Source organism: Balaenoptera ricei, chromosome 5 (genome assembly GCF_028023285.1).
Source record: "Balaenoptera ricei isolate mBalRic1 chromosome 5, mBalRic1.hap2, whole genome shotgun sequence".
NCBI classification, from domain to species: Eukaryota; Metazoa; Chordata; class Mammalia; order Artiodactyla; family Balaenopteridae; genus Balaenoptera; species Balaenoptera ricei.
In genome coordinates this window covers 97,908,113-97,926,904 of record NC_082643.1, presented here as the reverse complement: position 1 = coordinate 97,926,904, position 18,792 = coordinate 97,908,113, and the positions used below count along the sequence as shown (strand labels likewise).

At 33.2% G+C, this 18,792-nt stretch overlaps 1 protein-coding gene across 7 annotated transcripts in view; it reads right to left on the bottom strand.

Annotated features, from left to right (window-relative positions):
* LCORL (ligand dependent nuclear receptor corepressor like) overlaps positions 1 to 18,792 on the bottom strand; it is a 179,302-nt gene that overhangs the window by 24,905 nt on the left and 135,605 nt on the right. For 2 of the 7 annotated variants that reach the window (XM_059923278.1, XM_059923273.1), the window contains exon 6: positions 5,908 to 6,001. The exons of 1 other annotated variant lie outside the window; for it this stretch is intronic. In XM_059923278.1, coding sequence (XP_059779261.1) covers positions 5,908 to 6,001 — 94 coding nt within the window. Of the gene's footprint in view, positions 1 to 1,430; positions 4,585 to 5,907; positions 6,026 to 18,792 lie in introns of those variants that run through there. 4 more of the 7 variants (XM_059923274.1, XM_059923275.1, XM_059923276.1 and 1 more) reach the window with 4 other exon arrangements.

Sequence of the window (18,792 nt, the reverse complement as noted above, 5' to 3'; positions counted from 1 at the left end):
AGATAGATATATATGATATTAGATAACTAAGTTCTCAAATTATAAAACTCCACAATATGCTTATTTGCCTTCAATTTTTTTCTTTTCCATATTTCTTGTATGTTAGAATCTCAAAGAAAAACCTAATATGTAAGTAAATAGTTGAATACACATAAGCCTCCAATCTAGAATTTATTCTCAATTGATTCTAAAATTGTATGTTTCACAGCTCCCTTGTTTTTCATGCTAGAATTTTTTTCTAACCTTTTCCTGTTTGATTTATATATTAAAAAAACTCTGGGTTTTTTTTGGTAAGTTTCTATCCATTTTGCCATTACAAGTTTTGTTGTTGAAATAGTTGTCTTTGGAGAAAGTTAATTTCTAATATTAATATTAATAAAACTGCTTCCTAGAGTGAATCAAAGAAGCCAGTGTAGTCAGTTTTTTCTTTGCTTTTCTTTTTTTTTCTTTTACTGAATGAGTAAATCAATCACACACCAACAGTGTTGTAAATTTAAGTGCAAAAGCATTGAAGTGCTTTACTACAAATTACAACCTAGAAACACGTTAACTGAACAATTAAAATTCATACAATCAGATTTAGATATATAACAACACAAAGTAGAAACAGAATTACAGTACATTTACAACACAAGACAGATACATGAATTCATTAGAAAATATTGTAATAAATAATTCATGAATTATAGTGCAATTGATTTATGCATAAATATAACTAATTGCCTAACAATCAGTTTATATTAACAAAATCTGTCAAAATCAAGGCAGCCACAGAGTTTTACTAAATTACTGCGACAATGGAAATACTGCAATTAAAAAACAAATACAAGTATTTGTACTGTAAACAACTAAAAAAATCCGTCTCACTAAAGTTAGTATACAATTTAATATAAAATTGTCATTAGCTACCAGAAATGGTTTAAACAACTTTACTGAGCAGTAGTTTTCTAAAAACAGAGGCACTGTTTTTTCTTTTCCTTTTTTTTTTTTTTAAATATAAAATACTTGAGGAACATTCAAATAAGTAGAAAGCACATAAGGGTTGCTTTCACCTTCATTAAAAGTCTGCTGAAACTGGGTTTTTCAGAAAATTGTCAGTTAATAAGTAGTAACTGGTAACTAAATTTATAAAGTACTTTGAAAGTTTAACATAAAGAACATCTTAATAGAATCATTGGGGAGAAGGGGAACCCATAAATTTCCCTGCCTTTCCTAGTTTGTATAATCAAAAGTTAACTCAATAATTAGAAACATTTTGTTTCTTTTAAAAGTTATGGGTTGATCATTACCTATAAACTATCAAAAAATATTTAATTTACTATTTCTGACCAAAAATAAATAATACAAGTACTAAAATGCTGCAAATTAACTATAATATTACCTATAAAACTACTGATCACTGTGAAGTCAATAGCAAAATGATCCCTGATTTTATGAATCCTGTAAAGTTTTTGGTCAGGTCATCTTTTAAATGATATAAAAGTGTTCTGTAAGTATCCCTTTACTATAAACTTCTCAATCAATTTATTAATGTAAATATAGTGTGAGGAATAAAAAAGCTCAATACAATATAAATATTATGTAATGCATTCAAGCCCCCAAATTCTTGCAAGTAAAATTCTGTATAAAGAGGTCAATAAAATTGTGTTGAAACATTTACTTTAACTTTGTTTTTCAATGGGGGGGGAAGGGGAAATATATTAAATAATCCAAGTTCTGGCCCTCACAAAATATGGCTTAATTCTTTAAAAAGAAAGATGACCCTGACATCTGCTGTTTTGCAATCTATTATGTATACTTTCTTAGTGGGAAAAAAAAAGCAAGAGGATTCATACCCTAGTATGCAGGTAACATTAATAGCTGAAGACGGTTCAGTATGGATCTAAGAGACCAAATAACTACTCGGTTGTGTAGTTTCCCACTCTTCAGTTTCCTTAAAGATATGTAAGCAGTTTTTAAATGTAATAGCTGAAAATTTCTTTAGTATTACATGTATATGTGATTATTAGATACACACAAACACAAGTGTAAAAACACATGTATTTGACAAGGTGCACTTATTTTTTAAATTCAGCTTTAAGTATTCCTTTTGGACTTAGGAAAACTGGGTTAGAAAAAATGATCAGAACCTGAATTTTAATAGAGAAAAGGGGCACTCGAAGAATTTTGAATTTATGAAGCAAATCCCCATTCTTTCTATGGAGGCACATGCTTTATAACATTTTACCACTAAAACTGCATACTTCATAAATCCAACATGGATACTCTGAACCACATTTTGAAACTGCTATATAAAATTACTGGTCTCTCTTATGAGTCTAGTAAAAGTTAAAATGCACTGCCCAGCTTCTAACTACCCAATTAGTAGAGAGTTTACATTACTGAAAGTTCAAAACAGCTTCAGTGTTAAATATCTGTAAATCTATTCAAGACCCTGAACAAACTGCAAATTTGGTTATTAGCAAAATGATAATGTATCGCCCACCAAAATGAAATCTGTAATTCATTTTGATAAACTGAAAATGTTTTGAAATGTCACAGCAGCAAATATATTAAAGTTACACTGAGGTTTTTCAATAGTAGGAGTGTGTCACAATCCTTAAAATTTAAAGTAGTCATAACATCAACTAACCAGCACATTTAAACCAAAATTATCATTCTCAAGCTTTTTCTGTGCACATTATAAACATGCTCTAAGTTGCATTCCAACTTTCTTTTCTAACCTTACACATTAGCTTATTTTTCAAATGAAAAACAAAATTAAATTATTTTAATAATTAAATTTAAATTACTTTTTGTTCTTAGTATTCCATCTTACATTAAAGGACTCTATAGCTGCTGGGGTTAACTATGTGTCAGTTTTTTTTAAAGTATATACCTTATAAACCCCAACTTCCTGCTAAATCAACTATTAAATGATAAATATTAAATTTCATTATACATATCATTTAAGGTTTTCTTTTCTATTCCTGGTGGATGCACTTGAGTGCATTTCATATTTCATAGAATGCACTGTAGTGTACTAATACTGTATATATTAATTTTTATTAGTGTGGAGATAGCTGTCTGTTTAAACTTTGATTGGTTGTTTGATATACTTACAACAAATGTAAGTATGCTATGCAAAAATGTTTACAAACTATTAATATATTTCCATTATAAGATGGTTCAACTGAATGGCTGGAGTGGTCTTCCACCAATAAAAATGTTTCACTTGACAATTACTTGTTTTCCCACAATGCTTTATGCTATTGACTACTAAAGAAAACCTGAATCTTTTTCACCTATTTATACAAGGATTAAATACAAACTATCAGAATTAAGTAAGCAACTATATAGTTCTGTCCACAGTGAAAACCCTGAATAAAACTTTTTTTTCAAAAGGCATGTAAGTGGTTTTTGAACTGTAAAATGTCATGTCTCCTGTCAGAGTGAGCATCTGTAATTCCCACATGTGTGTATACAGACACACAAATACACACTTGTGCACATACACACGCAAACACGCACACACACACGCACACGCACATACACACGTTTTCCTAACAAGTAATCTACACAGGCTTGCCGCTGTTTTTGCAGCTGCCAGTCCCTGAATCTGTCACATTATATAACCCAGTGTCTGGTAATCGGAGTTTCTTCTTCGGAGGAGTCTTCAGTGTTCCAGATCTTTCTTTTACCTTGTATTCTAAAGTGCTGTGAGGTACCCCATAAATTCCTTGTGCTTTGGAAACACTCATTTTTCCGCTCATTACCATTGCAATAGCCTCTTCCATTATTTCATGATCATATTGCCGATAACGGCCACGTTTTTTCCTGGGCTGCTTATTATCTTTTCGATCCAACCCATCTTCAGTATTTTCAGAGGTTCCATCAACTGTTCCATTTTTAGAATTAAGACACAAAGGAGAGAGGTCCCCATGTAGAAAATAAGAGTCAACACTTGAGTGAGTTACGGGCCCAGAACATTCTATTTTGTTCTGTTTAGGGAGTATATTTTTCAGTTTTTGGAGAGCTGATCCTTCCAGGACTGGAGAGGTTTTGGAAACTTGATACATAACATCCAGCAGACCAGGACCATCAGGTTGTGGTTTTGAAACAGAACTTACTCGTAGCTGAGGAATTTTTAACTGTACAGTAGGATGTGTTTCATATTGTAGGCTTTCATTTTTTTCTTTAAATTGAGTAACCATTTTCTGTAGAGTTAACTGATGGAGGTAACTGGAAGCTGTTGGGAATTTTAATTCTGAGGTTTCAAGTAGATTGAGTTTACTTTTTTCTGTGCGCTCTGCTTGAGCTCTCGCCCACAAGGCTACTTTTTGCAGCACTGCACAAGTTTCTTTACTGTCTTTATATGAGTAACTATCATTGAAATCTCGAGTTTTGTTTTTAAAAGATGCAGGCTTCCCTGCTGGTAAGGCTTCTAAGTGGAGAAGTAAAGTTTTTTGAGGTATGCCATAAAGTATGCCTGCTTTATTTATGTCCAGTGCTCCAGACTGAATGTCTTTCAAAGCTTTTGAGAGCAAACCATCTGCAAACTCAGCACTTCTTTCCACATAGTCCTCTCTGTTTCTGTGTAGTCTCCTGGATGGATGGAATGAAACGATGGTAAACTGATGCATGAGAGACTCTCACACAGCTATGGAAGGGGAGGGTCCACTCCTTTATTATACTCCTTGCTTAGGTAACATCACTGCTTATGACTCTTTTAAGTCTGTGAGATGTAGTAGTTGCTCCTTATCAAAGCAAACGCTATAGTCCTGGTAGGACAATGTGTCAATCATACGGTGGCCTCAACGGGCAGACCTTCCAAGAACATAAAATCCTAACTCAGTATTTGTAAAAATATTCTCATGATGTTGCTAGTCCTCTGACAGGTGCTTGCAGAGCAACACTTATAATTTTTTTACAATTAGAGTTCCATTATATAAAATACCCAAATCCTAAAGGAGTTTTTGTTAGTAGAAAAGTGACGTTACCGCTAAACAAGTAATAAAAGAGTCAACCCCTTTAAAGGAAATTTGTAGCAGCAAGAATATTTCCAAACACAAATACCCCATATTTCCACAAGATTAATTTTTCTCTAGATAAAAACTTAAAATCTGAAACAAGTAGATAAGTTATATTTGGGTAAAATACTTTTAGATTTTATACATGTTATTTCTATTTCAAATGTATCACTGTAACTTTTAAAGTTTCTTAAACAGAAAGCTCACTATACCTCATGACTCAAAAAGCTATTACAGCCTTAGTTGAAACAGATTACACTCTACATCTGAGATTTAAATGTTACTAAAAAGCTTCCTATGCAGTTTGTTAATGGGAAGATGCAAAAGTTACCAAAAAAAAAAAATCCAAAAATCCAACAGAACAGCATTTCACTATTAACTATTTAATTAATTTAACAACAGCTTTTAAAGCATGAAAGGATTTTTTGTGGTGATTACTAGGTAAAGTAGTCTGCCACCACACCTAGAACACAATGAAAAAAATCTAAACACTGTTAAGTTAGTTATAAGAATTAGTAAGTAAAGTACTTTTAAAACTGGTTGATTGTTTAAAAAAATTAAATAGTGAAATTACATATTTTCCTTAAAATTGCCTCCTAAATATTGAATTTAAAATTCTCTTTACTCGTCCTGCTTCTTAGTTTGTATTCTATGATTAATTTGGTAGTTCATTTTAGTAACATGAACTAAAGTTTGGTGATTGTTCTGATAACTTTTCTTTAACAGAAAGAATAAAAAAGAAAGAGAAAGGACAAATGAAAGATATGAGAGACACACACTTATGAGTGACAAAAATTCTGGAAGAAAACTATATATGTCAATCTATTCAGAGTAGTATTAAGAGTTCTCTCCATAATTTTATATTAATATTAAATTATATTTCCTAGATATTGCTTACCCAGCCATTGAATTTTCAGAAGAAGGATCACATATGGATGACTCTTCAGATTTTATGCTGGTTTTCTTTGTAGAGAGATCTAACACTCCATCCCCTATAATTTTTGCAAGAGAAAAAACTTTATATTTGTGACAGGTAATCCTTAACATTTTAACATTTCATATTTTGATGATCTACTAATTCATGACCTAAAAATTAACACTTGTATCTGACACATGGCCATCACCAACTCGTCTTGTGGTTTTAGCAACAATACATGACTGGGAAGGCACTACATAGGAAAAAAGAACAGAGAAGGAGCTGGCACTGCCAAGTGATATGAAGAAACAAAGAGACTAGATATAAAATGTTTAAAATCCACCCTTGGTCACCTTTTCCACTGTTCTGCAGTGAACAGCCATTTACTGCTCATTCAACAGAAACATGACTGCTTCCTAATCAAGGCTGCCCAGATGATGCTTTGGGAAAGTAGGAATAATGTACGCTGAACAAAACAGAAAGCATAGAAAATATGATGATGAATAAGAGAGCGATACTTAGCATTTACTAGGACTAGTAATATGTGGGACACATACTTTAGGTAATCTGTGACTCTATGTACAATCAATCTAGTTTTTAGAACTCAGCATAAAATTTTCCTGTTTTAAATAACTGAAATGTACAACGGTTGAATCACTGCCTATGTAATGTATTGCGGTTATATCTGTGATTGGATGAAGACACAACAATATAACATTTTAGGAAAAATAAACTGTTAGAAAACTGCCTATGTATTTGTTACTAAAATGTAGTTATTTTTATTACTATTATAATGTTGAATTTACAAAGATGAAGCTTCAATGATTCAGATATGTTGTTAATCTGATAAACTTCAAAATCAAAAAGAATAAAAATAAACTATGAATTTAAAACACAGCAATACATACTGGGAATATGTCTACGGATAGCTAAAAAATTGAAAATTAAAGCTACAAGAAATAATTTTAAGAAAACCCATGTTTAAAAAATATACTAAAAAATTCAACTAGGTTTAAAAATAATTTAATTATGTGCAAAGCACTGTTTTAGGAACTTGGAGACCAGCAGTAAAAAAAAGGTATACAAAGTACCTATCCTCACGGTGCTTGTTATCTAGTTAGATAATTCATACACCACCACCACTGACAACAACCATATTTCAGGTTGATGATCAGTGCTACTTAGGAAAAATAAAGCAGAGTGAGCTGATAAGAGTAATGAGGGTAGGACTAAGGCAGCTGCTATTTTATCAGGTATTATCAGTAAAGGCCTCTTGGACTTGAACAGAGTCCTGAACAAAGTGACGGTACCAACCAAGCAGATTATCTTGGGGAAAGCTTGTAGAAGGGTCAGTTTGTGCAAAGGCTATGATATGGAATCATATCTGGAATGTTTAAGGAACAGCAAAGAGGCCAGGGTGACTAGCGTGGAGTAAGCAGACTGCGAGAGATGAAATCAGAAATCAGGCAGGTCACACAGGGCCTTGTAGGCCATGGTAAGAAATTTTATTTTGAAAGACAAGAAACCACTGGAGGATTGTAAGCATAAATCTGGCACAATTTTAATTTATGTTTTTAAAGGATCAATCTGCCGTGGGGAGAATGGACTGCAAGGGGCTAAGGGGGGAACAGGGACACCTGTTGGGAAAGTGCTATGCTATTTCTCACCTCTAGGCTTTCACACTTTCAATTAGTTTCCTCTGCCTAGAAGTCTCTTAATCCTCTCCTTCTATCCCCACACTCATCCTAATAGTCACCAAATCTTACTCATCATTCAGTCATTCATGACACAACTTGAACTTGGTTGTCATTATTCTAGGTTCCTATACTTGCAACACTTACCTAGAGTATTTAGCATTTAGCAGGCTATATTCTAGTTGCTTATTGACTTACTAGTGTTATCCACCAGACTATAAGCTATGTGAAGGCAGAGATCATGTCTATTTTATTTACTGATGTATCCCCACTGCCTACAATAGTGGCTGGCACATAATAAGTGTTCAGTAAATATTTGCTGAAAAGAATTGAGAGGAACTGGAAGGAATTCAGTTATTGCTAGAGGCTAGAATGCCTAGATTGAAAGGGTAAAAAGGGAGACTGGACAAATAAAGTACATGGTACATAACTACCTTAAAAAATTATTAAATGAAGTATCTTGCCCCAGTTTATCCATCCAGCCCAATCTTAGGCTTAGTCAACAACCCATCTCAACCATCACACTTCCTGTGCATCTAAACCACTTGCAGTTCCTCAAACATGCTATGTGGTGTCAGGTCTCTCAAACTGCAGGGCATGGTTCCCTCTGCCTAGAATGCTCTTTCCACTTTTCAACTTGCCAAACGCCTCATCTTTAAAGATCCAGATCCCCCCAAGTAGAATCTTAGTGTTCACCGTGTCAACAGCATCCTATAACACTTACGACACTCTCATGCAATTCTTGATTTACGTATCTTTTTCTTCCATGAGACTGAATTCCTGAAGGTCAGGAATCCTGACTTACTCATTTGTATTTCATAAACAAAAGTAGAGTGCTATAACCTACTAAAATAGAGAAATGAATGTTGTCTTCTCCTTTACTATCTCATTTCTCTTCTTCAGCACTTAAAATTTTACTATTTTAAGGTCTTACAAGACCATCTTCAAAAGTCATTACTACCTAGTCCATATTCAGATTTATCACTGAATTCACTCGTTTTGATTCTGCTCGTTTTATGTAGTTTATAGCATGTAAAATACACTCTTCGTAAGTGTGTTATTCCTTGCCAATGTTACAGAATAAATTAATGAATTTCTCCAGTTCTAAATTTTAGACTTTTGATATGGTCGATTTCAGGTTAACTACTCCACAAACCATAAATAAGGAGGTGCAGAGAACTCCTTCTCTCTCTCCTTTACATTAACTATGCAAACTAGGCTGTAGCTCCCTAGCTAGGACAGTAAAGGTATTCTTGTCCTTTTTGGACCACTCCTTGATTGATGGTTTGATAGCTAATTTCAGTCTTGAGGATGAGCTAGACTTAAGCCCTGTTCCATCTTTAAGAGAACTACCCAAATCAGGCCTATATTCCTGATTCTTCTTCTTTAGGAACTCTAAACAGTGGCCCAGGTGAGAAATGCTTTTATCTTTTTTCCATAACCCATTCTCCATACCTAGGCTGCCCATGTTATCTACAAAAAAATCTCACTTTTTGTTAGTGGTTTTGTCACCTATATTAAAGTATTTTGCTGGTATCATGATTCCTTTTTCCATCATAAAGGCTGTGGCTCAAGAGCTAGAAAAATCATAAACAGTAACCCCTAGAATTATCTGAAATAGAAAAAACAAAAACAGTAAGAGAAGGGGAGAAATAGCTTGGGAACTAGGATTAAGAAAAAGAAAAAATCAGAAATGGCAAAAAAGGGCATTTTCTTGCCCCTGTTGCTGATTTGCATCTATCAGCATCACCTCTTCACAATGGAGATATCACATCATAACTAGATTGTTTTGTGTGTATACATTTTCAAAGTACTAATAATTAACTTGATGGATAAAAAGTAAGCACTTATCATGCTTAATGCTTCAGGGCAACAGAAAAATAAGTAGAAGACAGAAGGAGAGACTGAAATTTATTTACCATTCACCTATTGGTAGGTACTTAGGCTGTTTTAGTTTTTCACTATTACAAACAATTCTGAAGCGAAAATCCTTCTAAATGTTTTCTTGTGTTCATGTATAAGAATTTTTCTACTGCACACCTAGGAGTGTAAGTGCTGGACAGAAGGGTATACATTTTGAACTTCTGTAGATATTACTAAAATTTTTTTCCATAACCTTGACAACACTTGGTGTTGTTGAGATTTTTAATTTTTGCTAATCCGATGAGTAAGAAGAGCAAGTTGCAGGAGTAAATGAACATGAATGCATTTGGTATGCATTTATGTGACTCTCTAAAGCACATAAAACTATTTTGCTTAGAGATGCATAAATAGGTATTGTCAGAGGTTGCTTTCAAGGATAAACAAAAGGATGTGATAGTTCCTCGAGAGAAAACATATTAGAAGCAAATATGATCAAATAACACATTTATTAGTTCTGGGTGACAGGAACATGATTATTACACTGCATTTTATTGTCTATAAGAAAATTTTCCAAATAATAAAAACAGATTGTTTCCATTTACTGGTTGTGGACCGAGCATTAACAACACGATTTAATTATTTCTCAGCAAACACTAGTGCAAAAGGTATAGAATTAAAGAGAGGCTTATGTAATCTACCAACAAGGTCAGGTAATTGTCTACATGACACTACCAGATAACTTTAAAAATGGACTGGTGTTTGGAAAATTGAAACCATGACCAAATTAAGCAATTTCTTGAGTATCAACATTTTATTGGGTTAATTTTTTTTAGAATTTGCATTCCAAAACCAAGATTTGGATTTCTGTTTACAAATTATTCTCAGCTCTGTATTCTCCTGCAAATTCCTGATGAAGAATCTATTAAAAGCAGACAAATACAACCCTCATAATACAGAATTGTCTTTCACTCCTCCAAGGACACCATTCTTTCTCATCTCTTACCTGCCTCTGTCCATTCTTCAAAGTATGCTCTATGCTCTCTTGGCCTGGCTAACTTTTAACACATCCTTCCGGATCATCCCCTCAAAGGTTTTCCTAATTTTTCCCCAGCCTTCTTTCATATTCCCATAGCACCCTTCGTATTCTTCTATACTGTATTTATGATGTGTTATTACAATCTGCCTAGTTTAGCACCTGAAGCCCAATAGTACTGTGGGGATTTAGTAACTATGTTTAGAATCTATTTACGATTTATATCTAATTAAGTATACTTACTTAGCTGATTTTCTCACAAGACTCACTTTTAAGCAAGGGCCTGGAAGCAATAGTACCTCAATAAAGACCAATTCACTGACTCATCAATGACTTGCTCAATTCTGTCACACCAATCCTAAGCATACAGCACTGCATACAGCAGACCCGGACTGACAAAATAATCATGAAATCAATGAACTTTGTTCAGCTAGTCAGAAAATGGCAGCACAGTCAAAAAGTTGATATCTATATGGGAGAGAAGTTAGCTTCACACAAAGAGAAACTCCAGTTCAGTTAAAGAGGCTGAGAATGATTTTTAATCATCAATTTCTATATTCGTTAGGCTCTAATAATAATAGATTTTTCTTTAGAAATGTCAAATTGATGATCACTAACCACTAAATTAAATATGAATATTAAATATATTAAAAACATATTTATTAACTCCTCACAATATTATTGATCTCCGGTTGCTTTACAAGACAAATTCATCAAGCTCAGTCCATACCTGAGTATGAACATGAGTTAAAAGACCTTCAAAAACACATTACCTATCATCAATATTAAAGATGTAAATATCAATAAGATTCAGTACATGAAGGCAAGTGAATTTTAATGACAAAATATCACATACATTTTGTTGTTTGGACAAGGGGAAAATATTCCAAATTAAATTTCATAATAACACTAATCACTAGCAATAAAACTTTCATCCAAATCAATGCAATGTAACATTTCATGATGTTTGAGGCAAACCTATGTTAATAGTTTTGGTAAATACCTTAATACTATTTCTACTTTATGTCTTTGATCACCTCTTATCTCTCTCCTTAAATGGGTCTTCCTGTCTTTCTTTTAGCCCCTCAATGTATTGTTCTAGTCAGCCTTCAGCTCTTGTTTTTCCCTACTGTACTCTCTAGGAGATTCGCCTGATTTCAAATATTAATCATTTATATTTAACTGATTTCTAGAAAACAGAGCTTATATAAAAATCTAAATATATAAAACCATAACATTTTTATAGTGTGCAGAACACCACTCTAAGAGCATTATATGTCTTAACCCCACTTATGGCTCACACAACCCAATATATAAATAGGTTTTATTTATTTGCAATTTTTAATGATAAAACTGAAAGCAAAAGAGGTTTTAATTATCTTGCCCAAGATAACTGTAAGTAGTGATATGCCATTCAAACTCAGGCAGTTATTCCAGACTCTGTATTCAACTACAATTCTAATCTGTGTAATGTTTTAAAAAGTCAAGTTACAATGTTGGTAATGACGCAATAAATTTGCCACCATCACACATTACCAGTTTAGGAACAAATGCTTTTCTAAATAATCTAGTAATATGCTATCAAAAATCTTAAAAATGTTCACACTCCTCTAGGCATCTGTCTTAAGAAAATAGTATTTAACATTTAAGTGGTTTTATATACAAAGATATACCAAAGATTTCAGTATTACTGATAAGTACAAATATATATAAAATACACACTTAATATAATCTCGCTAATTTTCTGCTTTCCCCAAGTTTGCCATAATGAGCATATATTCATGAAGAAACCCCACAAACTTAATAACAAAATAATACCAAAGTGTAAAAGCAATCACTTGGGTTTATCCAAATTTTATTTTAAAATTGTTTTTGTTACTTGTTTAACCATTGAGTTAAAGTTTCAGGGTCATGGAGGAAATAATATCAGAGTAACACATCAATTAAGCTTTAACATTGGTTCTTCCTTCCTTCATTTGCCTTCCTCTGCACATCAAACACTTTTTTAAAAGGGAAGAGTTATTGCTTTCTTGATGTGTTTTTATTTAGTGCATACATAGCTGAAATCCCATAGAATTCACTCACCTACTATTTACTAATAATGACAAGGGACAAAATATATCAGAGTGAAGTTCTTATAGTAAATTTAGGATGTAAAAATTAATAATACTAAATTTAATTAGGAAATATTACTGGTAAAATTAAACAAGGTTTCAGCACTTCCACCATATGCCATTTTAGAATTTCATTGCAGTTCTTTTTTTCTTTCTTCAGTTATTCCTACAAATACTGAACTAAAGCAAAGTTTCAAAAGGCTTCAAGTCAATACCTTGAAAAATATTTTTAAAAACACACTCTTTTTTATCCCATGTATTATACTGTGTATTCTGTAAGTTTAAGTTTCAACCAAACATTTAAAATGTGGGATGTATACTTATTACAACATCATATTGGAAGACTTTAGATTTGCTAGCCCTTAACATGCTCAGCTAAAAGTGATTTATGAGTTTTAAACATCTTTTTATTGAAATATAACATTCATAGCAAGAATGAACCTAACTACACAATTTAATGAATTTTCACAAACTGAACATTTTGATGTAAACAGCACCTGGATCACCACCATCAACCCAGAAGCCCCCCATCATATCTCCTCTGGTCACTAACTTACACCTACCTCCACTATCTTCACTTCTAACAGCTTTATGCATGTTGTTTTATGCAGCAATTTCACTTCTAGGAATATGTCCTAAGGTGAAAATTAAGACTGACTGCAAAATCTCAGCTCAAGCATGTTCACTTATATATCTGAAGATACAGAATTAAATATAATGTGATCCTTCCAGAAAATTGAATACTATTCAGCTAAGCAGATCAATTTAAGTATTAAAATGGATCTGCAGAAAAACAGTAACATATGGATGTTTAAAAATATTTTAAAAATACAACTTATAGAGGATTATATAATGAATGATTTGTGGGAATGAGCTCTGGGAAGAGAGAGTGAGACTGCGTAAGTGTGTGTGTTGAGTATGTTTTTCCAGAAAATGATTTGGAAGGATTGAAAGCCGAAGCAGTTACTTCTGGGTGGATAAATAAAAGATCAGTGCATAGCTTTACAGTTCATTCATTTGATTAATATTTATTGCATGGTTATAATATGCCAGTCATTTTTCTAAACGGCACAAAGGAAACAGTAGGGAGCAAAACAGAAAATGTTCCTGCTCTCATGTAATTTACATTCTAGTAGAACAAAGAAAAGTCAATAAAATATTAATTTCACAAGGTGGTAAGGCCTTACAATGAAAATAAAACACAGTGACAGAACAGAATAATAACAATGGCAGGTGAGAAGAGGTTACTATGTTGGAATAAATGATCAGTTAAAGCCTCTGGGAAGATGACTTGCTCTTTCTTAAAAAAGAAATTTAATTGAGATACCTTTCAAAAATATAGAATGATTCCTTCTATCCACTCTTCAGTTTATACAATTACCTAAATTTTTGCTACACTTGCTCTATTTATCTCTATCTACTTAAGTATTTTAAAGTTAATTCCAGCTGTCACATCATTTCTATATTCTTATGCATCTTTAAACATATGAACATTTTTATACATAACTATAAAAATTCCTTGTTATCACCTAATACTTAGTTTGTACTGAATTTCCTCTAGTGAGTCCAAAATGTCTTTTTACAGTTTGTATGTTCAAATTAGGAGCTAATTTGTCTGTGTTATTCTTGATGGCTATGTCTCTTAAAATTTATAGCAGCCCTTTCCCTCATTGTTTAAAATAATGACACTGACTTTGAAGAGGCCAGGTCATCAGTTCTACTAGAGAATGTCTTACATTATGGTTTGTTCTTTTTACTCTCCTATGGTGTCGTTTACTTTGCTCTGAAGCAAATGGTTCTCAAACTTTTGGTTCTCAACGATCTCTTCACTCTTAAAAATTACTGTGGACCTCAAAGAACTTTTGTTTAGGTGAGTTATAATATTTACCATATTATAAATTAAACTAATTAAAAACTTTAAATATTTGTAATTGATAACTCTATAAATGTTAATGTTTATAAAAACATTTTAATGAAAAATAACATTGTCAAAATAAAGTGAGAACTTTAAAAAATAATTTTGCAAATCTTTTAAATGCCTAGCTTCTATTAAGCTTCTTGTTTAATAGGAGACAGCTGGATTCTCATATATGCTTCTGTATTCAATGTGTTCAGAAATCATACTTCAGCCTCTGACTGACTCCACTACACACTTGTGAGAGAATGAGAGTGAAAAGGGCAAATAATATGTTATTATTAGTTTTGACCTGGTGTATCCCCTGAAAGAGTTTCAGAGACACTGAGGGCTTCCTGGACCACATTTGAGAACCACTGACCTAAAAAATTGCTTAGATTCATGTTCAACGTTTCTGGCAGGAATACTTCACAAGTGATGTATAAAGTCTATTTCTAATGATGCTTAAGTGATCAGTGTATTCTGATGACAACAGCCTGACCTCTCCATTGTAAAGTTCGCCAAGCAACCTCTCCTCTAATAGTTTTATCTTCTGATAATGTTTGATTCAGTTATCTTACTAGGCATTGCAAAATAATAATATTTTAAGTCTGTCATGTCTGCCATATTTATTAACTGAAATTCTTCTTTAAGAATCTTCCTCAAAAGACTATTTGGTTGTCCTGAAATACAATTTGTAAAAGCAAAGCAAAATAAATGCTTAACTCTTTCCTCTAATTGCTCATTTTCAAAGTAAGGAGTTTGGTATGCTATGCTTCTCCAGTGTAGACTAATGACTTTGAGGAGCACCTTGTTTTTTTTTTTTTTTGGATTATCATGAACTAATGGATTTTAAAACATTCAACATGTTTCAGTTGAAACTGTTCTTCCTTTTGATGCTTAAATGTTCTCTTATTTGGCCAATGGGGAACCCTTAACGTTGCCTCCTGTATTTGGTTGACAAATTAGTCTTTGGCACATCCTTGCTTGCTGGCACAAGATGTTCCAGGCTCATCTTATACATTTTCTGATCCAGACCTGGATTCCAAAGAAGCCTATTTCCCTTTAAGGGAAAATAATGTTTAGAAGACCACAATCTTGGTCTAAATTCAATGCCACTGAGTTGTCGTGCTATTGCTTTTAGAATATTTCAGTGGTCAGACTAAGAAATGCACATTTTTGAAAAGAAAAAAAAATCATGAGTTTGCAGTGACATTTCCAATCTACACATATGTAATATTACAGGGTGTTTACTTTGATTTTACGCTTGTTTGTTTCTTCTCTTACCCTGAAAAATCTTGGTTTCCCAAAACAATGTTAACATGATTATATATTTGATTTATCCTAGAGATCCAAAATAACAAACAATGGCAATATTATTACTAATATTACTAAAAGAAGTTTAGAATTTCTTTGAAGCACTCCTTTGTCCTTAGAATATATTCCACCAAGAATGTATAGTCAAAATACTGGGTAAAGTCACTTGACATCATTCTTTTCTCAGTGATAATATATTACTAACTTGATGCAGCTATGCTCATTTGTTACATTCTTTTTCAAATTTTAGGGATTGCTTTAACTTTAAAAAATGCTTATTCTTTGGGATCTGAACATTTATATAAAACTACGTAACAAGGTCCATTCACAACACTTCTATCCTGCCTCCTCCGCCTCATTTACTTCATTCTCTTATAGGTCTTATCTTTCCTGCTTTGTTTATACAAACAGAGAACATATATATACTGTTCTGCATCTTGCTTTTATCTCCTAAAACTTGAAAATGTCACTAAAAAGGGATCTTTCTCACCCTTTTTATTCAAATGCTCAGTTTTCCACTGTGTGGATGTACAATAATTTAGTTAACCATTTGGGTTACTTCTAATCCCTTGCTATTATAAGTAATGCCGCCCAATGAATAACCTTGAGTGTATATCATCGGTATTTATGTAAGTGTAATTATAGGCTCAATTCCTTGAAGTGAGATTTCTGGGTCAAAGAGTAAATGCATATATAATTTTAACACGTATTGTCAATTCCCTTCCATAAGGATTCTACCAGTTTGTATTCCCCTAGTAATGAGAATACTAGAGATTGCCTGTTTCTTCACAGTCTCACCAGAAAGATTATGTTGTTAAACTTGAATTCTTATCAGTCTGATGGGTGTGAACCATATATGACTGCATTTCCTATGAGTTTATAAGTGTGTTTCCCTATGTTTAAAGGCTTTTAAAACCTCTTCTTCTATGAACTGACAGTAAAACAATGCTCATTTTTCTATCAGTGGTATATCTTTCACTTCTCAATTTTTTGAAACTCTTAATGCATTAGAGTTATTAGTCCTTTATTTTGTGATATAAATTATAAATATTTTTTCATAGACTACTATTTCTCTTTTGATTTTTCTAATGGTGCTTTCTTCTTTATCACCCAGAAGTTATTTTTATACACTGGAATTTATTATTCTCTTACTGTTAAGCTGATATTCTAGCTAAGATATAAATGATGAACAGGGCCAAGCCAGAGAAAGAAGAGGATCTAAAGGCAGAGTAATCCAGGAAAGCCATCAGCAAGAGTGAAGGTTCAGAAGTGAAGTAAGCTTAGAATGTGTCAGAAATAGACAGATAGTGTGACTTGCACATACTAAGCCAGGAAGAGACGAAAAGGAGTAAGTCCAGAGGGGTAGACAGGGACAAGGTCTTAGCAAAGCCATGTAGGTCATGGAAAGAAAACTTAAATTTTGTTCTTCATGTAATAGAAAACTAAGAGGAAGATTTAAATATAGAAGTAATATCAGCTTTACTTTATTCAAGCTGTTATTTTGAACCCCATTTTGGTACACTGATAACTTCAAAGTTAAGGTACATATTATGAAAGCTGTATTTGGAGGGAAAATACATGAAAAAAATTATAAGGGAAACAAAAACTCAGTGAATTATCACCTGGAAACCATGTGGTGATAGAGTGGCCAATTTTATATCAAACTATAACAAATATTCAGGAAAAATGTAATGGCTATAAAGAAATTGATTTCTTTTTCTTTGTATACTTCATACAGCTAACTAGGTTAGTCAAGTGACAGTTACATGGTAAATAACATTTATTTATGGAACTTCTGAATTTAAAGTGCATGGCTTTTTGTGATATTCTTTACAAAACAGAAAAGAGAAAAATCCAGCTTAAATATACCATAACAATTATATTTCTTGACACTCTATAATCTGACTTTAGGGAAAAGCTTTGACTAGTCTCTTGATTTTTAAGTGACTGAGACAATCTTCATACAGTTCCTCAAACATACCTGATTTGCTCCTGCCTTCTTTGATTTCTGATATTTTTTCCTCTGTTTTTGATATTTCTTCTGCCTGGAATGCCCTGCCCTCAGATCTTCATGTGGAGGACTTCTTCTCATTATTCAATTCTCTGTTCAAACTCACTTCTTCAGGGAGGCTTTCCTGACCACCTTACCTAAAATGATCCTCTCAAATCACTCTTGATATCTTGCTTATTGATTCTTTTTGTAAAATTAGGGGCACGCTGACAGGCATATTTCAAAACAGTAACAAATAACTTCTGGAAATGGAAAAATAATAACAAACTAGAAACTCAAGACAAAGGTTAAACAGTGATTAGAATAGCTCAAGAGGGAATCAGTGAATTGGAGATAGTTCTAAATTAACTAATCAGGATATAACACAAAGGGACAAAGAGGTGGAAGATATGAAAGAGAAGATGAGATATGAAGGATAGAATGAGAGGATCCAAAATATGTCTCAGTAAATTTTGACAAGAGATAAAATGGGAGCTGCATTATATTGAAAAGATAATGGTTGAAAAATCACAACTGATGAAAGAAATTTGTCCTCGGTTTTAGAAATGATAGGACTTCCAAGCAGAATGAAGAAAAGAAATCTATACCCGGGACTTCCCTGGTGGCACAGTGGTTAAGAATCTGCCTGCTAATGCAGGGGACATGGGTATGAGCCCTGGTCTGGGAAGATCCCACATGCCGTGGAGCAACGAAGCCCATGCGCCACAACTACTAAGCCTGCACTCTAGAGCCCACGAGCCACAACTATTAAGCCTGCATGCCACAACTACTGAAGCCCACGCACCTAGAGCCCGTGCTCTGCAAAAAGAGAAGTCACCATGATGAGAAGCCCGTGCACCGCAATGAAGAGTAGCCCCCGCCCACCGCAACTAGAGAAAGCCCACATGCAGCAATGAAGACCCAATGCAGCCAAAAAAATAAATAAATAAATAAACGAATAA